This window comes from Felis catus, chromosome B4 (genome assembly GCF_018350175.1).
Source record: "Felis catus isolate Fca126 chromosome B4, F.catus_Fca126_mat1.0, whole genome shotgun sequence".
NCBI lineage: Eukaryota > Metazoa > Chordata > Mammalia > Carnivora > Felidae > Felis > Felis catus.
The window spans coordinates 102,793,975-102,819,326 of record NC_058374.1 but is presented as its reverse complement, the minus strand read 5'-3'; the positions used below and the strand labels follow the sequence as shown (position 1 = coordinate 102,819,326).

At 40.0% G+C, this 25,352-nt stretch overlaps 1 protein-coding gene across 4 annotated transcripts in view; it reads left to right on the top strand.

The window, feature by feature from the left end:
- Positions 1-25,352, top strand: part of PAWR (pro-apoptotic WT1 regulator) — a 196,432-nt gene that overhangs the window by 137,823 nt on the left and 33,257 nt on the right. The window contains exons 7-8 of one of the 4 annotated variants that reach the window (XR_002743949.2): positions 2,036-2,249; positions 2,884-3,075. The exons of 1 other annotated variant lie outside the window; for it this stretch is intronic. Coding sequence is in view for 2 of the 3 variants with exons in the window: in XM_045062104.1 (XP_044918039.1) it covers positions 2,884-2,953 (70 nt within the window). In the remaining variant the exon portion in view is untranslated. Of the gene's footprint in view, positions 1-2,035; positions 2,576-2,883; positions 3,076-25,352 lie in introns of those variants that run through there. 2 more of the 4 variants (XM_045062104.1, XM_023257274.2) reach the window with 2 other exon arrangements.

The following is a 25,352-nucleotide window of genomic DNA, read 5'->3' as shown; positions in this document are numbered from 1 at the left end:
CAAAGTCACCCATGGTTAGATAAAACTTTCTTCCTGGGTTTTACTTTTTTTTCTGAGCTTTGTGATTAAGTACGGTGTACTTTATAGGCTGTTGTTGTCTAGTTACTTGAGAAACACTCCCCCTGTGTTGAAATCATCCATTCACCACCTCCCCCCCCCTTTTTTTTAATTGGTCAGGACACTTTATCCATTTCCTGTGATTTGTGCCTAAAGATTTATTTCATTTGGAAAGGATATATGTGGGGGGATTAGATCCAATTTTGAGGATTTACCCCTGGTTGACTTACAGAATAGCATTAGTCTTTTATAACTGAGATTTAAGAAAAAAACTCTTAAAAATAACGTATTGGTAAGAGCTGTTTCTCTTTCCCAGGCTACTTGAGGAGGTTCTCTTACTTGGTCTCAAGTGGGTTTATAACATCTTCCTCACTAACTTTTTGTTTTTTAAAGATTTTAAGTAATCTGTATATCCAACGTGGGGCTCAAATTTACAACCCCAAGATCAAGAGTCACATGTTCCACCAACCGAGCCAGCCAGGCGCCCCCTTGCTGAACTTTTAAAAAACTGATTGTCTCTGTGCAGATGAGGAAGACTGAGAGGAGCATGTTATTTACCCTGATGTCATGTCACGTGGCAGTAGAAGTGGAATCATACTTTGCTAGTACCTGAAAACAGGTGTTTGACTACTGCTAAGATTAGTTTGTGACACAGGTCTGTTTAGGGGGAAGGTTAGAGATTACAAAATACTAATTTCTAAATTAGAAAGTTATAAAACTTATTTTTTGATAGCAGAAATTAACTTTTTCATTTTATCCTTGCCTCTTTAGAACATGATTTCAAGTCAGTGTTACATTGTTCAGTGAAGCATTGTTTCTTTAAGTGTGATAGTTCCTCTACTCCTACATCAGAGTCACCTGGAGTCTACAGGAATACTCAGATGAATCAGATGTCTCTGTCCTCAAAAAGCTTACATATGGTTAAAGAATAGAATCTATACAAGCAAAAGAGGAGTGAGAGATTAAATTCTTCAAGGACTAGGATAGACTTCTTTAGGACCTAGCATTTGAAGCAAACTTTGAAGGAGTTGAGGGAGGGTTAGTATTTGTCATAGGAATATTTAGCAATAGTTATTCATCATCTGCTGGATCATGGTACTACAGCCGAGGGCTGCATCTAATGTTCTTTGTATACACACTAAGTTGGAAGTCACAGCTTCCAAATTAGACCCACCTGACCACTAGTTTTCAAGTTCAGACCTACTTGAATTCAGATCCTGGTTGTACCACTATTAGCTGTGTGACCTTGAACGAGTTGCTTTATAATTTCACCATCTGCAACAAGGATAAAATAGTGCCTAACTTAGTTGGGTCATTGTGAAGAATAAATGAGATGATGCATGTAAAATGTGTGATACAACACCCGTTCATAGCTATGATGGGAAAAGAATTAAAATGAAGGTAACTCTTACAGTGTGATTTATACCAGTGAAGAAACATTGTAACAGTTAATCTTTCCTGAAATTGGAGAAAAAAAAAAAAGGCTATCAGGAAGTTCTGGATAAGTAATAAAACTACCATCTGGTTTTAGATTTCTGCTTTTCTAGGGTGGCTGTCTGTCCTTAGAAGTCCAAATGAGGCAAGTCAGAATTCTGTCCTAAACTAGAATGCAGGATGTGCTGATTCAAATGTAATGTAATCTATATCCCCTGCTAAATGTAACTATTGAAGGAACATTGAACAGTCTTGGGTAAAGAAAAATATCTTTTAGAAATAAAGAGTTTCTTGAGTTAGTTTATTTGAGAAGCTCTAAGTATTTCTCAGTTAGGTCTCTCTTCTCTCCAAATCCCCAGCCTCAGCTTGGGCCTGTTTTCCTACTAAGAATTGTCTCTGCATGGACTCCTGAACAAACATATTCCAGGGCAGTGTCATTAACCAAGCTGATACGGGAACTAAACAAACAGGGTGAATCAGCTTGAATTCATGAAGGTTGGCAACAAGTCAATTTCTTTCTCTACCTCTCCACTTGTTTTTTCAGTGTACCTGATTACTAGTGACCGGTGTGTCCTGATAAGAGAGAACAGGAAGCATATCAAAGCAAGAGGTTGTTTGTCTACTGACCTGCTCCTGGAGAACAAGAAGCATTTTTTCTTGATTTGGATATGTGTGCTATAAGGCACCAAAACAGAGGATGGCAATTCTAGGTGTTAGCACTAGGGATGATTTTTTAATCACGGCAGAATGCTACAGAGGTATTTAAAACATTTTTCCTTTTGAATTGCACAAGTTGGAAAGTAATGTTTGTCCTCTGGCCTAAAAAAAGAGTCTTAACTGGAATGTGGATATTTTATTGTCCAATTATATGTATATTAACTTGAAATTGTACACAGTCTAATTCCTTTCGTGTTTTTTAGATATTGGATTTTATACTTGTCTATTCTTAGATCTTACATATCTGATTAATATCTCTAGTAAGACAATACCTTGCTCAGCTTAAACATAGGTAATTTACTTGTCATGTGGCATTTGTAGAGTATAAGAAAGTTTAACCTATTTTAATAAAGTTCAGAAGTAGGAACTTTTCTCTCCCATGAGTGAGATTAATGAGAAAAATTAAGGCGGGCAATTACGCTTTTTTCAACTAAAAATATTTGGGACTTCAGTTTAAATTGGTGGGGGTTACCAAAGGTAATATGGTTTTAAGGAGGTGGTTTTGAATTATCTTAACATCTTAAAAGTGGCCAACTAAGCCACCACACAGAGAAAGATTGAAAGGAATTTCAAAAATATATATTCCCCATTGAAAAAAAGTAAAAAGCCATCCCTAAAATAGTGAAGTGCTGCTATATCTAGAAATAAAACTAGGACGTCCCTTTTCTCTTCTAGATTTGCACCCTTTCCGAGGGCTACTCTGGACTCCACTGGTAGGGGAAGCTTTTCCAGGACTGTCCTCTAACGGTACAGAAATAATTGGCATTTGTTGTCTGTGTGCATTTTCCTTTTGAAAAAGCCCATAGGAAGTTTTCAAATACTTGTTTGAATAAGTAAATAAAAGAAACAACGAAGGAGTGAATGAGAGACCTTGGTTGCTACTTTAGCCTAACCCTGAGTCTTACTTATTACACGTTTTGTGACTGTTAGGAAGTACTTTACCCATGGCTTTGTTTCCTTGTCTACAAAGTGGAGTTAATAACACCTACCACATAAAGTACTTAATAAATGTTTGAGTATCTGAATTAATCACTGGGTCCAGTTCAGATACACTGACTGAGTCCCGTTTTCTGGGGTCTGGCGATTTGCCCTTTTAACAAAATCTATTGGTGATTCTTATGCATCCAAAGTTTGAAAACCACTCATTTAAACTGTACTATTTATTGGGTGGGGTACTATGATAGATGCCCAAGGCAGTATTAAAACGAATCAAATGGTCTCTGTCTTCAATAAATTTACATACAGTTAAAGGATAGACATAATGTAAATAAAGCACAGAGGAAGGAGAGATTAATCCTAAGGGATTGGTAAAACTTCTTAAGGATCTAGCATTTGTAAGGATTAAGTAAGAATTTTTAAAAATGCCTGGATGAATGTGTGTCGCATGGTAAATGCGTAACTATTGGTATTATTATTTCCACATATGCTTTGTCTATATAGTCCATTCCTTTCTTCCTAATCTATAAGGACTGTGTCTATATTTTCAATAGATCTCCCCCATTCAATTTATAAATTACTTTGGATGACTATACTGCCTTTTCTGATTTTCATGATTTTTTACTGTTTTTTCACAGGTGTTTTTCTTTCTCTTACTAAAACCACCTTGTGTACTTTCTCATTTCCATTTTATGACCCTATGAAAAAATTTTCACGAGAATGAAATTTAATTGCACTCACATTGTACCTTGCTGTATATCCTGAGACTCATCATATGATTTAAGAAAATTCGTGTTCTAAACTGTAGAAAAGAAATCCATTTAGCTAATTTCATTTAGTCAGGTTTTTCTGGCTTGTGGATTATTCACATTCTTTACCTCTGCACTTACAGGTTTCCTTTTATCTGTTTCTTTGCTTGTTAGGCATGAATGGAGAAAGAGAAAGAAGCAGATCTGGTAAAAAGATTTCGTATGTGAACTGAAAGGAACCAATGGCCAAAATAAGGCTCAGCTTAGAGAATTCTGTTGATATTAGACAGGGTGTCACAGTCTTCCTGTTAGCAGAGGTGTAGCCTAATGGTCCTGGCATGCTTAGGATATTGATCAGAGATTCTGACCTTTGTTCCTGCTACTAACTTACTGTGTAACTTGTGCAAACCAATCAGTCTTTTCATGTAATAGGGAAAATGCCTGCATAATTTTGGATTCACGGTCTCCAAATGGATGTCAGGAAAAGGAATTTAAAGAATTCACTGAATGTGAACACAGTATTCTAGATATTAAACAAGAAACCTCAAAAAATGTACCTTGTCTTTTAAGACATTACAAGAAATGAAACTGGAAATGGACTTTTTTTCCCTGTACCTTTTCAGAATTCACCTACCAGTAGCACCAGCTACCATATAAATATTTTTGAATGATTTTGCACTGCTTATAAAACTTAAAGGACAATTTTTATACCCATTTAATAGTGTACAAAATTGTGGCATATAACTTGAGAGACCTGCCCAAAGTTAATTAGCTAAATAATGCTGAAATGAGAACTAAAATAGTTTTTCTGATTTCCTGTTTGCCAAAATATTATGCTTCAACCAAGAAGTGAACATTTTTGTTCTATTTATGGAAGTCTAATCTGTCTATAGCCTGCGTTATCACCTATTTAATTTTTGTTTTTAAGCCAAATGGGGCAGATGCTATGTTGTTAAAGCAAAACAAAGATTTAAAACTAAGAAGGAGTCTTCTAAATCATAAAGAGTAATTCTCTGGGGCGCCTGGGTGGTTCAGTCGGTTAAGTGCCTAACTTCAGCTCAGGTCATGATCTCACAGTCTGTGAGTTCAAGCCCCGCATTGGGCTCTGTGCTGACAGCTTAGAGCCTGGAGCCTGCTTCGGACATGTGTCTCCCTGTCTCTCTGCCTCTCCCCTGCTCATGCTCTGTCTCTCTTTCACGCTCTCAAAAATAAATAAACATTAAAAAAATTAAAAGAAAAAAAGGAATTCTCAGTTAAAAATATAGAAGTTTGTAACATGAGCTATAACAGTATTAGTGACTTATCACTAGTATAAAACCACCTAAAGTTACTATGTTATTAGCTCTTATATTGTTATCAAACGAAATTGGCTTTATCCTTTAGAGGTCAATCTTGACTTCAAAAGGTTTAAAAAAAAAAGTCTAAAATCCTTTGGATTAAAAGAATCCAAAAGCTATTGGCTGCCATAATCAAAAGGGAGGTTTTTAATTCAGCTTCTAAATTATCAAAAGATAAAAGATTAAAAGTAAAGCTTACGGGGTGCCTGGGTGTCTCCATAGTTAAGCATCTGACTCTTGAGGTCGGTTCAGGTCATGATGTCACAGTTCATGAGACTGAGCCCCATGCTCGGCTCTATGCTGATAGCGCCAAGCCTGCTTGGGATTCTCTCTCTCCCTCTCTCTCTGTCCCTTGCCCGCTTGCATGCACTCTCTTTCTGTCTCTCAAAATAAATAAACTATAAAAATTTTTTCTAAAAATAAAAAAGGTAAAGCTTATGTCCACAGATTTCACACATACAGTTCAGGGCAGAAATTGTCACCAAGGGCACCTGGGTGGCTCAGTTAGTTAAGCATCTGACTTTGGCTCAGGTCATGATCTCATGGTCCATGAGTTCAAGCCCCATGATGGGCTCTGTGCGGACAGCTCAAAGCCTGGAGCCTGCTTAGGATTCTGTGTCTCCCTTTCTCTCTGCCCCTCCCTGACTCACACTCTGTCTTTCTGTCTCTCAAAAATAAATAAACGTTAAGAAAGAAAGAAAGAAAGAAAGAAAGAAAGAAAGAAAGAAAGAAAGAAAGAAAGAAAGAAAAAAAAAAACTGGACACCAGAAAAAGCAGATGTTTTCTTTTTTTTTTTTTATTTATTTTTTTTTTTAAGCAGATGTTTTCTTGAAGTCTTCTCTACTATTGTAAGGGCCATGAGTATGTGTGGGCTGATTGTATAATAGGTACTCAATAAATATTTGCTGAATGAATGAATGATGTATAAATGCAAATGCATCTATGTTAGCTGCTTTTCCTGTTGGAAGACTTGATCTTTTATCATTTGAATTCCACAAAAAAACATCTTAACCAAGTCATGTCTTTGGGCCAATCTGTTTCCAGGCATGTTTGTGTTTTTCACATTCTTTTTTTGGCCTGCAATAATATTCTGTGACCTCTTTCATGAATTCCAGTAGGTCATTCAGTTGGGACCCAAGGAAGTCAGTAAATTAAAACTTGATTTGGAATGGAATACATAGGGTGTGTGGCTTGGATTGGAATCAAATTAGTTCTGGCTAATCTTATTTTGGTTTAATCTATGTGGGAAAGAATAGAAATAGAGGAAAAACAAATAAACAAAAAATAGGGGAAGTTATTCTTGTATCATGGTAAGCAGTTTCTGTAAGAAATAGTTCCAAGGGCAAAAGCCTAAATTATTTTTATTAGAAGTATGGGTATAAGATTGAGCAAAGGAAAGATTAACTTCTCCAGTCATCATAGTTGGTGTTTGCTTTTTTAGCTTTCCCAAACCAGAATCTCTAGGCTTTTAAAATGTGGATACTCCATAGACAAGCTTGTTACTCTTGCTTTTTAATCTTCGCCAGGGCTCTGGAAATGGATAACCCCAATCGTTGGGAAACCTAACCAATCAGGGAGACAGAAAAAGTTTCTGACACTGAGGTTATATTCAGATCGTCTAGACTCTTGAGTCCCTTATAGAGGCCTAACGAGAAGAAATGTTGAGAAAGTGCAGTAAGTTCCTGCACTAATAATTAATTTCTTTAAGCTGACATTTTCCCCTTTCAACTGTTTCCAACTTGCAATTTATTGGATCCTGAAGACTTAACCTTGGTGCTCAGAGGTAAACCCTTCTGTGAATGGACTGAGAGTCTTTGAATAAAATGAGAAACTTCTTCAAAGCTACTTGGGAAAGGAGGAGGCTGGGAAGGAGCAAGTGAAGTCATCGAGTGAGAACTTTAGTTTGGAGTTCTGACTGGCGCTGGACGAGTCATGAATGGGATTGATCTTCTCAGAGAATTGCATGTGATTTTCTCGTAAGTTCTTACAAACTAGAAAACCAGGACTCATCGTTCAGGAGTTTCTTGAATGTAATAACATTTGTTCCTGACAATTGAGTTTTCCCTCCCTTGGAAGGCAACAATTTGCTCATTTAACAGAGCAAATTATGTTTTCATTTAAAAAGAGGAAAGAGTCGGGGCTCCTGAGTGGCTCAGTCAGTTAAGTGTCCAACTCTTGGTTTCGGCTCAGGTCATAATCTCACGGTTTGTGAGATTGAACCCTGCATCGGATTCTGTGCTGACAGTGCAGAGCCTGCTTGGGATTCTCTGTCTCCCTCTTTCTCTGCCCCTCCCCTGCTTGCTCGCTATCTCTCTCTCAAAATAAATAACAAATAAACTTAAAAAAAAATTTTTTAAGTGGGGGGGGGGAGGGGGGGAGTCACCACATTATTTCTAATTTCTCAGTTTGACCTGTGTATTAAAGGCATGAATTAAGGTACTGAAACATAAGGAATTTTCCCAGTTGCTACAGAGTTCTAAGTATCTCACCTCCTACTTAGTTGTCTGATGTTGGTGAAGGCTTCACTTGACTGAATAGGGGGGAGTAACAGTGGGTGACTAGACCAAAGGATTATATATAGTTATTTTCAGAATTCAGATGAATGATTCTAAAGCAGCAATCAATTTTGGCTTTGGTTAATTTTCCAGGAGCAGATCTAATTAGTGTCAATCTTCTAAAGGTATAAATGACTTGGGGCGCCTGGGTGGCTCAGTCAGTTGGATGTCCAACTTTTGCTCAGGTCATGATCTCACGGCTTCATGGGTTTGATCCCTGCATCGAGCTCTGTGCTGACAGCTCAGAGCCTGGAGCCTGCTTTGGATTCTGTGTCTCCTTCTCTGCCCTTCCCCTGCTCATGCTCATGCTCATGCTCTGTCTCTCTCTCTCTCTCTCAAAAATGAAAAACATTAAAAACATAAATGAGTTTTGGCTGCTTCAGCAATAACTTAAGTATTTAAGAAAACACTTTGTGGGGCGCCTGGGTGGCGCAGTCGGTTAAGCGTCCGACTTCAGCCAGGTCACGATCTCGCGGTCCGTGAGTTCGAGCCCCGCGTCAGGCTCTGGGCTGATGGCTCAGAGCCTGGAGCCTGCTTCCAATTCTGTGTCTCCCTCTCTCTCTGCCCCTCCCCCATTCATGCTCTGTCTCTCTCTGTCCCAAAAATAAATAAAAAAACGTTGAAAAAAAATTTTTTTTAAATAAAAAAAAAAGAAAACACTTTGTTACACAATATTTTATAAATATAAAATACATTAATATACAATTATACACACACATATAATACATGTTATATACTGTAGATACCGGTTTGAAAAATAAGAAAAGATCCAATTACATACAGGCCAGTTCAGGAGACAATATATTCTGTGCTTGCTTACTGGAGTTACAAAGGTCTTCAAATAAATGCTGTTTGGACAGAGAGGATACCATCATTTCACTTTCTGTTTTAGAAAAAAAGAAATGGTTACCATTATATTTGTTCAGTTCTGATTCTCTCAGATAACTGGCTTTGTTTTTGGAAATAGCATCTTAAAAATGTAAATTTACTGGCTGAGACATTATTGATAATATTTCACTTAAAGTATTGTTGCTAATAGGAAAATGGCTAGATTAGACAAGCCACCATCTAATAAATTATCTTTTTTTATTTTTTTATTTTTAATTTATTTTTGAGAGAGAGAACATATGAGTGGGAGAGGGGCAGAGAGAGAGAGGGAGACACAGGATCCAAAGTGGGTTCTGCACTGACAGCAGAGAGCCCGATGTGGGGCTCAAACTCATGAACACGAGATCATGATCTGAGCCGAAGTTGGACACTTACCCAACTGAACCACTCAGGTGCCCCTCTAATAAGTTATCTTTTAAAGGGTTTATAAAAATATGGACACATGAAGATGCCTTAACTCTTTTTTTGAAACAGGGAGATATATGAATAAATAAGGTTTGAAAGTGCTTACCTTGGTAAAGTTTAAAAAGGAAGACATAAAATTGCGTATCTAGTATAATCACAACTATGGAGACAATAGGAAGAAGAATTAAACATCTGTCCATACCTCTGGGTGATAGAATTCCCTTTCTTCTTTTTACAGTCATATTTCCCAAACTTTATTGAGCATATTTGTTCTTATAATGGAAATCTCTCTTTTATTTTCCTAAAAAATACCTTGATGGTTGCTGCAGTTTCCATGACACCCACACTTATTCCAGTTGCATTTCTAATGTGTTTCTGCCACCTTGTGCTTTCTGAAACCCATTACAGTGGTCAACGGAGAAAGAGACATACTTTGGGCGATTGTTGTTTCTTTGGAGATAAATTTTCATAGTACAGGAAGAGGATGAGAGAGAAACATTTCAAATATATGGAAGATTGTGTGTGTGTGTGTGTGTGTGTGTGTGTGTGTGAGAGAGAGAGAGAGAGAGAGAGAGAGAGAGAGAGAGAGAGAGAGAGAAACTTTCCAAAAGTTAAGGGGATTGTTTACTAGTTTACATCAGTATTAAAATTACATTTTATCCCTCGAGCCTGCACCCTGGTAAAGGAGGAGAATAAAGACCTCGGTTTTAGTGCTGATAACAATAAGCTCCTTAAGTAAGGTTTTAAGACATTTTGTGATACTTTCTACTCTTGCCTGTTCTTTAAATGTGTTCCTTTCTGCATAAAAACCTAACCAGACACTTGTGCCTAGAAAGCTCTAGGTGGCTTGTTAAATGTGTTTCTTTAAATTAAATCGCCTGCTGTGTTTACATGAACTGTTTTTCTCTTTCCACATTATCATTCCAGACAGCATTCCATTTGTCCAGTGCCTCAAACTATTTATATGGTCTGCTGCCCTGGAGTTATGTTGAGCGCCAGAAAGGAGAGCCTTTACCTGGAACTTCGGCCTTTCTGTTTGAGCGTAAACAAGCCCTTATTTGATGACTTGTCTGAGGAGCCCTCAGATCTTTCTTTTTAGGAATTAATTTAAATATACTTGATTTTGAAATGGTATTTAAGGAGCCATGGATGCAAATGGCTTATGTTCGTCATCTTGGCAAACACCTGTTTCTAGGCCGATAGTGGGACAGTCTTTCCTAGCCTGCTAAAATATTCACAGCACCAGGCCCAAGGCATACTTTTTAGCCTTCAATGTCATGATTGCATCAAAGTAGGACTGTGACTTCAACTACAGAGTTACCATCTGAGAGGGCTTGAATGGTACCGAACCTCATTCATTGAGCATCTGCTACAGGACAGGCCTGCTCCAAGACTTTTTTTCTACATATGTAGTCACAAGTAGCCCTCAGTAAAAACTGTGAGATATATATGATCTCATTTCACATTTGAAGAAAATTGAGATCAGAAATTAAATGGCTTACCAAAAGTCACATAGCTTGAAAATGGCAGAGCGGGCATTTGAACCCAAGTGTTTCTGACTCATTTTCATACTCTATGAGCAGACCAGCTTTCCATTGCAAATGGTAAGGATCTTTATGGTCATGGTGGTCTGAAAAGGGAAACCAAGTCTAAAAGGAGTTGAATATAAAGTTTGGAGTAAAAGCAGGTATAGGGCCTGCTCAGTCTCAGCACTACCTCCTTACAAAACCGTCTTCTTGCTTTCCGATGGTGGGAAGGGTTGGCAGGGCATTACAGCGAGCTTGGAAAAACTTCCCCAGTACCTTTCCAGTTTTCCCTGTCTGGTCAGTTCTGATTTGTATTAGTGCAGTAACCTCCTAACTAACTAATCTCCCAGCCACTAGCCTTGCTTCCCCTGCAGTCTGTACTTCACGCTGCACTTGGAACCACCTTTCTGAAGAGCAGACCAGATCTCATTGCTCCTGAGCTTTAACTCTGCCAAGGTTTTCTCTTATAATTAGGATAAAGTCCAAATTCTTTGGCGGGGCTTCTTAGCCCCTATATACCTGGCCTCTCCCCTCCCCACTGCCAGCCCTTCTTCAGCCCAGCGAAACCGCATGCCCAGCCCTGGGCATGTTCCACTGTTTGGTATTGATCATTCCTGCTCCTTTGTCCCTCTTACTCCTACTTGTCTTTTTTGGTCTCTGCTTGAGAGCCACTTCTCTCAGAAAGCCTTTCTGAACTCCTCCAGCTCTACTCCAAATATGTCAAACAGCACTCTGTTCTAATGAGGCATTCGTCACATGACATTATAATTAACCTCATTTTATTGAGATATAATTCACATGCCATAAAATTCACCCTTTTATTTTTTTATTTTAAAGTTTATTTAATTTTTTTGAGAGAGCGCACAAGCGGGGGAAGAACAGAGAGACTGGGAGACAGAGAATCCCAAGCAGGCTCCACTCTGTCAGCGCAGAGCCGGATGTGGGGCTCATACTCACACACCGTTTGATCATGACCCGAGCCAAAATCAAGAGTCGGAAGCTTAACCAACTGAGCCACCGAGACACCCCACAATTCACCTTTTTAGAGTATACAATTCAGTGGTTTTTATATTCACAGGGTCATGCAGCCATCCCCACTGTATAAATTCAGAACGTTTTCATCAGCCACAAAAGAAACCACATACCCATTGATAGCCACTCCCCAATCTTCCCTTTCCCCACCCACTGACAACTACTAATTTCTATCCCTATGTATTTGCCTGTTCTAGGCATATCATATAATTGGAATCATACAGTGTTTGTCTTTTTGTGTCTGGTTTCTTTCACTTAGCATAAGGTAAGCTATAACACATGTTACAGCCTGTGTCAGTACTCCATTCCTTTTTATGGCTGAATAATACTCCATTGTATGTATACACCACCTTTTGTTTATCCTTTTATCAGTTTATGGACATTTGGGTTGTTTCCCCTTTGGGGCTATTGATTAATGCTGCTGTGAACATTTATGTACAAGTTTTTGTGTGATCATATGTTTTTAATTGTCTTGGATAGACCTAGGAATGGAGGGTCACGTGGTAACTCTTTTCCACAGCAGGTGTACCATTTTATATTCCCATACTCTAGACTCTACTGTGAAAGCAAAGACTGCTAGATCCTGTTCATTATTGTACTCCAGTACGAACACATTGTGTAGGTGCTCAATTAGTATCTTCAAAATGGGTGCGAAGGCCTAAATCTTTCCTATTTGATTTGATTCTATAAATCCAGGAAATACAGAGGCTGGGATGGGAAAAGATATTCTGGCTGCCAATTCACACTATTTACCAGAGTGCCATAGGATTTTTAATAGCCACACTAAGTGGATGGTTCCATGGCTTTAATAGTCTTACCTGAGAAGTTCCCTGCATGGAGAATGACATGAGTTCTCATTTAACCAGCTCAGAGTAGAGAAGAACATACTCAACTCTGCTGGCATTTTAACATGTGATTCCAGGGAGTCTCTCTTCCAAACACGTTTTCTGAGGGCATGTGAACACTGCGTAATGAGGAAGCTATTCATTCTGGATGAAAGTGTAGAAGAAAAAAAAAGCAAAACAAAGTTCCTTTCCTGGAAAAAGAGGGGCCACATTGATTATACATTCAGAATAATACAGACTAAAGCCAAGTTGTTATGCTTTAAAGCAATTCTATTTAGGCGGTTACAGCTGGAATCTCATCCACTGTTTATCCTTTCCTACCTATCTGTTTTTATTTGTCCCAGCATGCCAAAATCTTGGATTTGTAAAGGGAAGCTGGAAGCAAAGAGGCGCTTGTTCCCTGATTTCCTGGGGCACAGTCCTGTAAAGAAGGTGACTGTGAAAGAAAAGGCTGTGTGATGCCTTCTTGGTAATGTTCTTGGGGTTGTGAGTAGGTGAAGGCCACGGGTGCCATCTTCGAGACTCTTGAGTCCACCCCAGCCCTCTGTCAACATTCCACCTGCTCATGTTTTACTCAGGAGTGGTCTTTCATAGCATTTTCTTCTATCTTTGTTTGTTTTTCTGTACTTTTTTCTCTCCTCACCTGCTGTGAAACACGATGTTCGCCCAAATCTGGAAGCCTCTGTTGAAACATAATCTTTAAACCTTGAAACTAATTTTCAGCTCCGTCTTCTCCTCAGTAAATGTGGATTTGCTGAGTTACAGTCCCCACCTGACTAATTTCTATATGCTTTTCCTCTATTTTATTTTTCCCCTCAAAAATACAGCATGTACTCAGGCTCCTTTTGAGAAGAGAGGATAGGAAAGAAAAGAAACCTTTGGGAAAGTCTTAGGTAAATAGTACTGACCTTGTGTAAAGAGTGTTAATGTTATTATATAGCAGGGAAAATACAAAAGATAGAAAAAATAACATAGCAATCTTTGTCCAAATGTGGCCCACTTGAACTCTGGATGGTATTTCAGCACTGTAGGAAAATTCCAGAAATCGCTCTGGCTGTAAATGTTTCCCTCACCTTATCTGCCTCTGCTGATAAACTGAGGACGAGCTTGATGTCAGCAGATATCAGTTGTTTGGAAAAGTATAACACCAGTGTTGGGGCAGCAATGTCAATGCCCATGTTCTATCCTTTACCTGATGATTTATAATCACACCCAGGTCTTCAGTCAGTAGGTTTGCTTATATGGGTTCTTAAAATACTAGTTTCAGAAAAGTCAGATACTAGGTTGTCCTCATGCAAAGGATGCAAGGTCTATACCTAGGAGCACTAATTGAACTCACAGGAAGGGAATAATGCCAAAAAAAGGGCCCCAAACTTCTAGCAACTTTGCTTTCTTTGGCATACCTAACTAGGACTGAATTTAGTGGGCCCAGTTTACGCTCTTGGTGCCTCTAGTAGAGAGAAACATGTGGTTCTTGGTCCCTGTGTTTGCACACATGACTAATCTCCTAATAGCTTTGGACCAGTTGGGCAACCCTGCTTTTGAGCTAGCCAGACACTTGCAACTGGAATATGGAAACAAAACAGAATCTTGTATAAACAGGTTGTGCTGTTTTATTTAACTCTTCGTTTCCTTGAAAAGAAATTTCCTTTTGCTCTTGAGGATAGCATACGAGAGAAATTCCACAATTCAGGAAGAGATTTAGAAGGACAAAAAGCAAGGTTAAGCTCTGGATTTGAAGTGTGCCGCAAAATTCGGCAAGACTGTTACAGATATACCAGAAACTTTGGCCTGGGCAGTTCATGCTGTGCTGTGATGTGCATCTGGATGTATCCACCCCGGGGTTGTTTATTTACAGTGGGAACTGAAGGAAAAGTTCCGAAACATCCTGTCACAGGATGTGCAGATGGGCCTGCCTGAAATACTGAAGCGGGAGGAAGGCCGGAGAGTTTTCGTGATTAATGATGACACTGCCCTCTAGTGGTCTGTCTGAGGTTTAAATGAATACATTGCAGATGTAGCAACCCAGTTCTCCAAAAAATTTACCCAAGTAAGCTCCCAGACTGTGTGTGGGAAAGAGAAAGGGAGGAGGAGGAGGATGAGGAGGAGGAGGAGAAGGGGGGGGGGGGAGAAGGAGGAGGAGAGGGAGGGCAAGAGGAAGAGAAAGGAAAGGGAGAGGGTTCTTGCCATTGCAGCACGTCTCAGTTTTCAGTGACTGGGCTTTTCTGAACAGGGCTTCTGAGATCCACTTAGGGCCTCAGTGAGAACATTTTTTCCCAGGGTTCCCGCAAGGGATACTAGCTAAAACTCTTTATTAAGGATTTGTACTACAGCCCTGGGTCGCTTTCCAGGTTCCAAAGCATGGTGCCAGCTTCCCCTGGCCCACATTCCATTTCAAGGTAGGTCACTAGCCATGCTTGAGTGATGCAACCATCCGCTGCAGCTGCTCACGTAGACCAAGCTCCTTATCTTGCACCCTCCACTCTTTTCTGTGTTTCCTTTAGGCCTTGCTGTCATTCTCCCAAATACTCTCGCTGCGCTATGCTCTTAACTTCCTGCTGGCTTCCCACGCAAGAACTCGGGGCCCATTCCTCAGGTGCTTGTGGGCAAGAATGTTTAGAGAGCTGCCTGAGCCTTTAGGGAATGACAGGAATGCTGAGAATTTCAGGCACTACTTTGCAGACCCACAGGAAAGAAAGTTTGGGCCCAGAGGGTTGGGAAAGGGCCTTCAAAAACACCTCACATCACAGTTACCTCTGGCTATGGAAATGGCTCCTCTTGGAGTCCCTCCTTGTCTGCTGACCTGGGAACAGAGGCCTCTGGGATAGGTGGTTGTGGTGTAGCAAACTACAAATGTGCAAAATTAATTTGGTTCTAGTCTTGAGATAGGAATTATTTGTAATATTTTAGTTGTATTCAACACAATTGGTAAGCGAAATGAGGCAACTTTGTAGTTCTCGGTCTGGAGTTAACAATCTGTAGTTATCAGGGTGGCGCTGTAAGGCACTGACCCTGGGTTTGCTACATCCTGGAACTTCCCCTGGAGTCTTATTTCATTACAGGAAAGGAGGGGAAAATGGCAAGAGTTTGACTCAGAACTATCATCAGTCTCTCTGACTGTCTATCCATGTTAATTTTTTATTTAGCTATTTTTTAAATGTTTTTCACTCCACTCACATCATTATGAGGATGACCATCAAACTCACACACACAGCCAACAACCTTTGTGACAGAAGAATTTCACGTGGGGAGCACCATCTGGTTGGTTGGGTAATAGGAGGCTCCTCTTTTGAACTATTTATTTACCTATTATCTTGAGGCATGTCTGGCTCTTGATGAAGAGTTAATGTCACCCTCAAACACTGCAGCCACCTCATTCCACCACCCTTCTCTCCACCATTGTCTCCATAAGAACCTCTTGGAAACATAAGTGTGTTACTTAAGATAGGCCACACTTCAACTCATATTTAAGGACTATAAACATTGACACATGTCACCAGTTTGTGAGGAGAGCCTTTCCTTGCGTTAGGGTTCTTCTCCCATAATTGCTACTAACTCTTCTGTCAAAATCCTTTGCCTGTGGGATAGTGAGCTCCCTTAATGGTGTCTCAGCCCAATTCCGTAACTTGTGTCACTTCCAGTTTATAAAACCGGTGTCCTTGAAATCTCAAGATCCAGGAGTGTTCATTTTAGTTTCAAAGTGAGTTTTTGGGCACCGGGGTGGCTCAGTCAGTTGAGTATCCAACTCTTGGTTTCAGCTCAGGTCAAGATCTCACGGTCACAAGATAGAGTTCCCACATGGGGCTCTACGCTAACAGCGTGGAACCTGCTCAGGATTCTCTCCCTCTCTCTCTGCCCCTTCCCTGCTCTCTTGCTCTTGCTCTCTCTCTCAAAAATAAATAAATAAAACTTTAAGCGAAACTGATTTTCTATTCAAAGGACTTCTCTTTCTTTTGCCCACCTCCAGAAAGACCAATAATCTTAAGTGCTGGAGGGTGGGATGGGGGTCTTGGTCTGTTCTTTCCCATCCCAGCTCCCTTTCCTGTGCTTGCCCTCAGATGTAGGAACTGCAGTCGACACTGAGTCCTCTTACCTGCCTACTTCTAGTAAGGGTATCTTGTACTCACCTCTTCTCTCTGGAGGCTGTGGCTGCTTCTCTGGGCAACACTAACTGTCCTTGCTTGACTCTGTGTGCAAGAAGTTTGAATGCCGTTCCTTCCGTGGGGCACATGTGCTGGTTCATCGTTGGGCTCTACGGGCTACCCTTGGACAAGCTCCAGGTGGAGATCTCTGTCAGGTGCAATATTCTCCTTTACACCATGGGGCCTATAGCTTTGTGCAAAAGCATAATGGCTTAAACCCAGCTCCCTTCCTTAGAGTCTGTCAGAGCCGTGTGAAAGCCTTGTATTCTTGCTACTCCAAAAAGTAGCAGGTAGCCTGCCTTCCAGCATTTCCTGTCAGCTTCAGCATCTCTCTACTGCTCTTCTTTCCACTCTCCTGAGGATCAAATGCTATACCTGACCGGTGATTTGCCAGCTCTTAGACCAGAGCCAACCTCCAATCCTCAACTTAGCCATAGGGATGGGAAGCAACATTTTGTCTCAGTCTTGTTGCATGGAAGAGGTTGATTTCTTTCTTTCTTTCTTCCTTCCTTTGTTTCTTTCTTTTTTTAGAAATTTCTGTTTTTTTTTTTAAGTGTTTATTTATTTTTCAGAGAGAGAGACAGACAGATAGACAGTGTGGGTGGGGGAGGACCAGAGAGACAGGGAGACAAAGAATCTGAAGCAGGCTCCAGGCTCTGAGCTGTCAGCACAGAGCCTGATGCAGGGCTCAAACTCATGACCTGTGAGATCATTACCTGAGCTGAAGCTGGACACCAAAGGGACTGAGCCACCCAGGCCAGCCCAGGTTGATTTCAAACCTGAATACAAAAGGGCGATGGGAGGGATAGTTGCCACCCTGCAAGATGCATTCCCCCCCCCTGAGGTAACCCTTGTCTTTCTTCCATTCTTTCTCTTTCATCAAAGAAGTGGGTCTGTTGAAATATTGACTGTCTCCAATTCCTGAGTCTGACCCCTACATCTGACCCCAGACATGGAATGTGAGATAGAATTTTGTTCTTAGCTCTGAGCCTTCCTCAATAATTCTTTATATTTAGCACCTGACAACAGTTTATTTACAATGGTATTTTGGCTCTCAGCCCTGGCTTCATATTAGATTCAATCAGTCTGGAAGTGGAACCTGGGTTTGGTAGTTTTTAAAAAATTCTTCTTGTGATTTTGGTATACAGTGAGGGTAAGAAATTTACATGACCAGTGAAAGGAAGAATGGGACCCTGAAGTGACAGGATTTGGAATTCTTTTTTTTTTCTTCTTTTCTTAAAGTGTTTATTTATTTTGAGAGAGAGAGAAAGAGTGAGTGGGAGACGGGAAGAGAGAGAGGGAGAGAGAATCTTAAGCAGGCTCCATGCTTAGCACGGAGCCCAATGAGGGGCTTGATCCCACGACTGTGAGATCATGACCTGAGCTGAAATCCAGAATCTGATGCTTAACTGACTGAGCCACTCAGGTTCCCCAGGATTTAGAATTAATTCTGAAGTGAGAAATAGGTTCTTTTAATTTGTTTTTTTAAGCTTATTTATTTTGGGGGAGAGAGAGAGAGAGAGAGAGAGAGAGAGAGAGAGAGAGAGAGAGAGAGAACGAGTGGTGGAGGAGCAGAGAGAGAGAGGGGGACAGAGGATTTGAAGCAAGTGGTCTTCATACCAACAGAAGAGAGCCTGGTGAGGGGCTTGAAGTCATGAACCACGAGATCATGACCTGAGCTGAAGTCAGATGCCCAACTGACTGAGCCACTCAGGTGCCCCAAGAAATAGGTTCTTGAGATGCAACTGAAGAAAGCAGGCTTCTGTGAATGGCTTAAGGGAGGAAGAATTTGAGGAGGGGATCCTGGAATCGTTTTATTTCCTCCAAAATTCTTTCTGGTGATTTTGTTTTTCTCCCCATCAAATACCCAATCTACCTCCTTGAAAAAGATTTGTTGGAGTTTTTGCTCTTGAACTTTTTCTTACAGCAGCTGATTGGGCAGCATAAGTCACTGTGGCTGAGGCCTTGTTTCCGACAAGGTCCTTGCCCTATAGGGGGGTAGACAGTAGGGATAAGATGAGACTTCTATAAATCATTATCATACAGAGCAGCTGGTTTCTTAAAAGGCTTACCTCCTGGCTATGAGAAGAGTAACTGTTACTTCTTCCTATGGTACTTAAATCTCTCTACTCAGATACCTTGCTTTTTTGTCTTTCTAAGCTTTTTTTTTCACCTGTTGAAATAGTGCCTAGTGCCTTACAGTAAACCCACAGGTGGTTGACCCCTAAATCCAGAGGAAGGGAGGGAGCATCTCTTTTTTTGTCCCTTTTTTTAGGAGTGAGAAAATTTTCCACTTATTTCCATGTCTTGGTGACCAAGATTGGATCCTATGTCTATTTTTAAACCAATGACCAGTAAAGGGAGGGTTCTCATGGGTGGATTAGACTAATCACATGGAATAGAGTTGATATTGGAGGGTCAACAAGCAAGAGCACTCTGCTTATCTCTCTCATAACACTTTCACACCATCCTATAGTATTGTCTTTGCTTGTCTGTTTCCTGTAATAGGTCAAGGATCTTGTCTTATTTATCTTTTACTCTCCATGTCCTTCCGGAATTTATAATGTAGTTAGAGATATGGTATCACCCACAAATGAAACATACACATACACATTTTAAGTAGATGCATATCACACTTAGTGGTGCAGTTGTGGTCTTGAATTTTGGCACTCTGACTGAATCAGCATTATAAAAGACCCTTATAGCAAAGTCCACTGGAAATGTTCCTGTGAGTAGATATGTCTCAATTATATCTTTCTCTAGCTACTTACTTATGTGATTGTTGATCAATCTTCCCTGGATACAGTAATGTTTATGAGGCTTTTCATAAAGTTAAAGCATGTCTATGAATCTCTTATTGCCTAAGGAACTTCAGTTTCTGTTTCCTTGCAGGTGCTTAGAGCTACAATAAAACAGGCATTCATAGTTTCCTGTGATACTCTTTCTCATTTCTTTTGGCAGGTATAGCATTATCTTTTGAACAGTTTTTGTCAGGCATTATTGATCAGAACTGGTTGACAAAGCATAAAACAAATGGAGGGAGACCGTATTGGAATAAATAAGACACTTAACTCAGGGTAGTACCGTAGAGCTCTTGGGCTGACGGAGTGTTATATAGTCTACTGCACTGGGGGCATAGGGGAAAATATATCACTTATAGGGAGAATGCATATAAATAATGGCTCTAAAATATTTTTAGAAAATAATTGAGACAAATAAGCTTAAGTTTTTTAAATTTATTTTTGAGAGAGAGAGAGAGAGAGAGTCCCAAGCCAGCTCTGCACCATCAGGGTGGAGTCTAACGCGGGGCTCGAACCCATGAACCGTAAGATAATGACCTGAACCGAAATCAAGAATCAGATGCTTAACTGACTAAGCTACCCAGGTGCCCCCAGACAACTAGGCTTAAAGGAAATAGACACTAAATGATGTTAAATAACAGATATATCTGTGTACTAATATATTAAATGGAAGTATAGTCAACTATACTGTACTATGTATAATATGTATAATATTACTATACTATATATACACTATAGTCAACTATAGTACAGTTTAGGATGACTGCTCCACTCAAATCCTTTTTTTTTTTTTTTTTCAAATGTAAACCCACAGCCCCTCCTAAAAGGATGGGTTTAGTTATAGTAGCCAGAGTTTTACCATGGAACCTACACCCTCTTTCCCTTTGTGCCAAGGACCCATAAACTATGATCAGGTTATGTTAAGTTAGGCCCAATGTCTCTAATGGATCTTAGTTAGGATTACATTTGGCTTTGAGGGGTAGAAAGCAAAAGTTATGATACCTGAACAAGATAGAAACCCATTTTGTTTCTCTCACATAAACATAGGCAGTCCAGGGCTTATATGGCAAGCTATTTCATTGCTATCAAGGGCTCAGGCTTCTGTCTTATTGCTTTGTCATCTTCAGTGCGTACCTCTATCCAGTGCTATGCTGGTAAATGGACTCTGGCTTGATTTGTAGCATTACTTGATTTCTATGGTGGAGATATTCTCACCATGGCCAGTTTCGAGCTATCAATATTTTAATAATCAGTTTTCAAAATTCCACAAAGTTCAGCAATCTGCTGTCCTGAACTTGTATGAACCAGGCCTAGCATAGCACTGCTTCTCCCTCATGGTCCAAAATAGCTGCTCCAGTTCCAGACATTAGAACTATGTTTCAACTAGCAGGAAGGAAGAAATCGGAAGGGAAGAGCAGTGAGGATACCTCCTCTTTTAAGATATCCTCCAGAAATTGTGCACAGCTCTTTCACTTAAATCCTATTGGACAGAACTTAATCATATGACTCTATCCACTTGCAAAATGTATTCTTTATTCTTAGCTTCCATGTGCCCAGCTAAAATGTGCTTATTCTGTTACTAAACAAGAAGAGGGAAATACATTTGGGGGGAAATTAGCAGTCTTTACCACTAATAGTAACACTCAGTTCCACATAAATGCCCAAGTTAATGAAGAGCCAGATACCCAAGTTAGAAAGAAGTTTATTTTCGGAATAAGAGGAATTGGAATGGGTTTAGAGCAGGGTGATAAATAGGCAGCTCCAGAGAAGAAAGAAAGAAAGAAAGAAAGAAAGAAAGAAAGAAAGAAAGAAAGAAAGAAAGAAAGAAAGAAAAGCTGCCTATTATTTAAATTTTAGGATGACCGATAGTAATACCCCTTTCTTTTTCTCTTGAGTTAAAACCAATTAAGGGACAAATAAATCAGGCAGATAGAGATAAAAGTGTCACTTTTATTACTGATTAAACTGTTTGGAGAACAACTTTTACCCTGCAGTAACAAGTAACTCACTATCTTCACCTCTAAAATAAACTTACCCACCTAGTCAAAGGCAGAGTTAAAAAACTGCAGTGCTGCCCAGTGCCTTGACTCCATTTTTCCCTCCATGAGCTCCTGTCTTGGAATGGTCCCTGTAGAAGTTCCCCAAAAAGAAAAGAGGAAGGAACTACACTCAGCACGTGTTGTTTCTTCTCTCAAATTCACCAATCAGATAATTAATCAGAATTGATTGAAGTAGGGAGAGGCCACACGTATTGAAACTTGAGGAATAAATGTTCTTGTCTAATATTTGTGACCTTTCAAAACTGTTGAAGTTTAGCTTATTACCCTGTAATTGGGCTACATGAAACCCCTCTGAAAACTTACAACTATCTCCATTTATTTAAATGAGCATGAATGGTTTCTTTACAACAAAAATGGTCCCTGCCTTAAGAAACGTAGTTAAGGGCTGTATGGTATGTGTCAGACATTGAAAGTTGTAGGAATTCACAAAAAAGTTTATAAAACAGGGTTGGAGCAGTCAAAGGATTTTTCAGGGAAGTGGTAAAGCTTGAACTTGCTCTTAAAGCTGGGGCAGGATTTTTGATAGGCTGAGGGCATGGAAGTGTTTCAGTCCAGGGGAGCTTCGTGGAGGAAATGAGAATGGGGGAATGGGTAAGCTATGGTCAAGGCAGAGGGTTTTGGCCGAGGTGCCTGTTGGAGAGCAGTGGGAAATCAAGCTTGACGGGAAGCTTGGCACTATGGTATGGGCAGCCCTAACTGGGGAATATGTAGTTGATGGAGAAGGACATTTGCAGCCACTGAAGAAAAGCAAAATGTGGTGTTTTTCATAGATTATTCTGAACTTTTTAGTTGCATGGATGAACAGATTCCACTTTTTTGTTTAATCCAGTTAAAATAAATAGACCTGACTAATGCATTCCACTTATAGAGTGTAGGGAAGCGATTCTCAGACTTCTGTGTGCACCAGGATAACTTGGTAGACTTGTTAAGATACACTGATTGCTGGGCTATATCCACCATTTCTGATGCAGTAGATCTTTGATGGGTCTCAACAATTTTCATTGTTAAAACGTCCCAGGTGATGACGCTCTTGAGATCCCCTTGGAGGATCAGTGGGGTGAATGCTGGCCTGGGATGAATCTTGTCCAGTTTAAATGAATGGGTGAATGAATAATAAAATGAATGAGAATGAATGCCCCGAATCATAAAATGAGAGATTAGAGTAGACGGTCTTTGAAGTCTTTTTGAATCTATGCTTCTGTGATTTGAAACTATAGGCTACTCCATTCATATTTTTTTTTCTTGTAATAGAAATCTCAGTGTTTACTGAGGTTGCTTTTATCCCATTTGTGCATTCATTTTACATGAGAGTTCATGTCATTACATCGGTGGGAATCTGAAGGCATGTAATTGGACTTGAGATGCTTTCCCAAGACAGAAGGCCATCTTAACATGGGTCTTCCACACTTCTACACTCAAGAAAGCAAACAAGAAAAAAAAAAAGCAGTTGCTCTTCAGTATTGCCCAAAATGCTTTAAAAGGAAAAAAGAGAAAGGGTAAGTAAGCCTCTTTTCTTTAAAGGAAAATTGCATTTGACCCAACATCTCAGGCTTTGAAGAGCATTCAGTCAGACTGTTAAAAATGTTCAGCCTTAAGAAAATATTTACCTAATTCACATCATCCAAAACAATCAGCTGGACGTCTGGCCAAAGAGATCGGAGGCTTCCTAGTGAGCCCAAACTCAACACAGAGGACCATGATCTCACCACAGGTGGATGGCTATTTGTGGCAGCAACATCTCCCTGCTCTAATTGGCCTACATGCTATTGGCTGAGTGAAGGCTGGCCTCAGCAGGGACAGTTGTGGGCAGCTATATGGACACAACTCTCCCCAGACTGTGAGATTGCCTGAATTTCATTTTGAGTGATCGTTATATGTAGCCCCGCATCGAGGTCAGGCTCAGAGGTGATGTGTCCAAGGCAACCAGATAACAGAGACATGCAGCCCTCAGACACAGAGGCAAGATTTGAGGGATCAGAGAGACATTGAGATTTCATCTTTTTTTCAAGGAAGGTTGGTTTTGTAGTCAGAGCAAACAAGGAAGTGGTCACCCTTTTCGCTGAGAACACTCATGATTTAAGCTGTGGTTGAATTCTCCTGTGATTAGGAATTCTGTGATAAGTTAGTGAATGTGGAAAATGTAAATCCCTTGAGCATCTGTCCTAGGCTGGGATAACCTGATCTTTGTGAGTTGGGTTTATTCAACAAATTGGAAACATTAGGGCGGGACAGAAGGCAGCCACTTCTACCTACACCAGTCTCCTCTACCTCAGGCAGGACTTCGTAACATTGACCTTATTACTCGGTAGGATTTTAAAATAACGTATGCACTATTACTTCCAATTTGGAAGCTAGTGGCAGACTAACTTTATGGTGAGCTGGCTTTTTATCCATTTCATGCTACATTCTCTCTCCCTCCTAGTCAATCTTCACTCTCTTATGTGATATGTGTACATTTCTATCTAAACCCGTTATATTGTGAATTGCTTTGTGCTTGAGCTTTGTCTGTCTCATTATTATATCCCACACAGTGAATAGCCATCAATAGTATTCTCAGTACATATCTATGTTCTAAAACTGAGCACTGATAGTTATAAGCAGAGTTTGTAATCCTGATGGTCAGGATCTTCTGGAGGGGAGAGACAGGTAAATTAGAAACCATGTTACTAATACAGTGCTTTCACTCTACCTTACCTTGTTCATTTTGATCCCATTGCTTAAAAATGTCTTTTAACCTTGACTGCTGAACCAATTCTTTTTCATCCTTGAGAACAAAATTCAGTCACTGGCTCCTGTATGAAACTTTTCCTTTTGTTCTAATCTATCCTTTATGCTTGTTCTCTTACTCTTGAAAACATAGTGTAATTCAAAGCTTTAATTCCTATTTGTTCCCTTAGCTCCTTGAGAAAAGTCATCCTTGAAGCTTCTAGCAGAGAGTTATTTTAGTGCTAAGGAATTCGGAGCTCTTCATTAGAGGCTGTTTTGATAAGGAAAGAACTTGAGAGGTAAAGAGGGGCAGGAACATGGGGAGGGTAGAGATGAAGGGTTATCTTGGGTCACCAAAGATAAATGTTGCCTAGTTTCTAATTTCACTAACGGTTGAAGCTTTCTAATGAGTTAGTTCAGTGCAAAGCCCAGTATGAAGGGGAGCTCAAATTCAACTCAATGCAGATGGAGAAGGGAAGATGAATACTGTGTCCATCAATCAGATGTTGAAACTGGGTCCAAGTGGTTTTAAATTCTTAGATGGTCAGGTGGTGGAGAGGGTGTAACTCTTGTGTCGAGTGTTGCTGTGTTACTAGAAACCAGGCTGTGCCTTGATATCTTGGAGACCCCAAACTGCCATGTATTAAATGCGAAGAAAGGTTAAAATATTTCTGGACTTTTCTGGGAGAGATCATTAACTCCTGTCTGCACCGGATCTCTTAGAAGCTGAACCAGTTGGACATTGATTAGGTCTTGATTCACTGTTAGTCGTAACTATTGGCAGCTTCACGAAGGGTCTTATATTCTGAAGCAAAGTGAAAAATATTCTCTTCCTTTTAAGAAAAGGCAGTGCTGCCTCTGCTAGTCTCCAGGGCTGCACCCCTTTGAAGCAAGACCTAAGAGATCATTTGCTTTTAATTGTCTCATCTCTGGGTCTGACTGAAATGAACTTTGTGTTTGTGATTTTTATCCACGTCGCTGTGTCTACTGCCAGAGATGCGCTACTAAAAAGAGAAAGTTGCTGAATAGTTTCAAGCCTGCTATGGAAATAAAGAGAGATAGGAAAGTGGGAATATGGGAAAGAGAGCAAGTAAATCATCAAACATTTATAGGCCTGGGATTCATATTCAATTTTTAGAGATTACCATATCCAGTACAAATA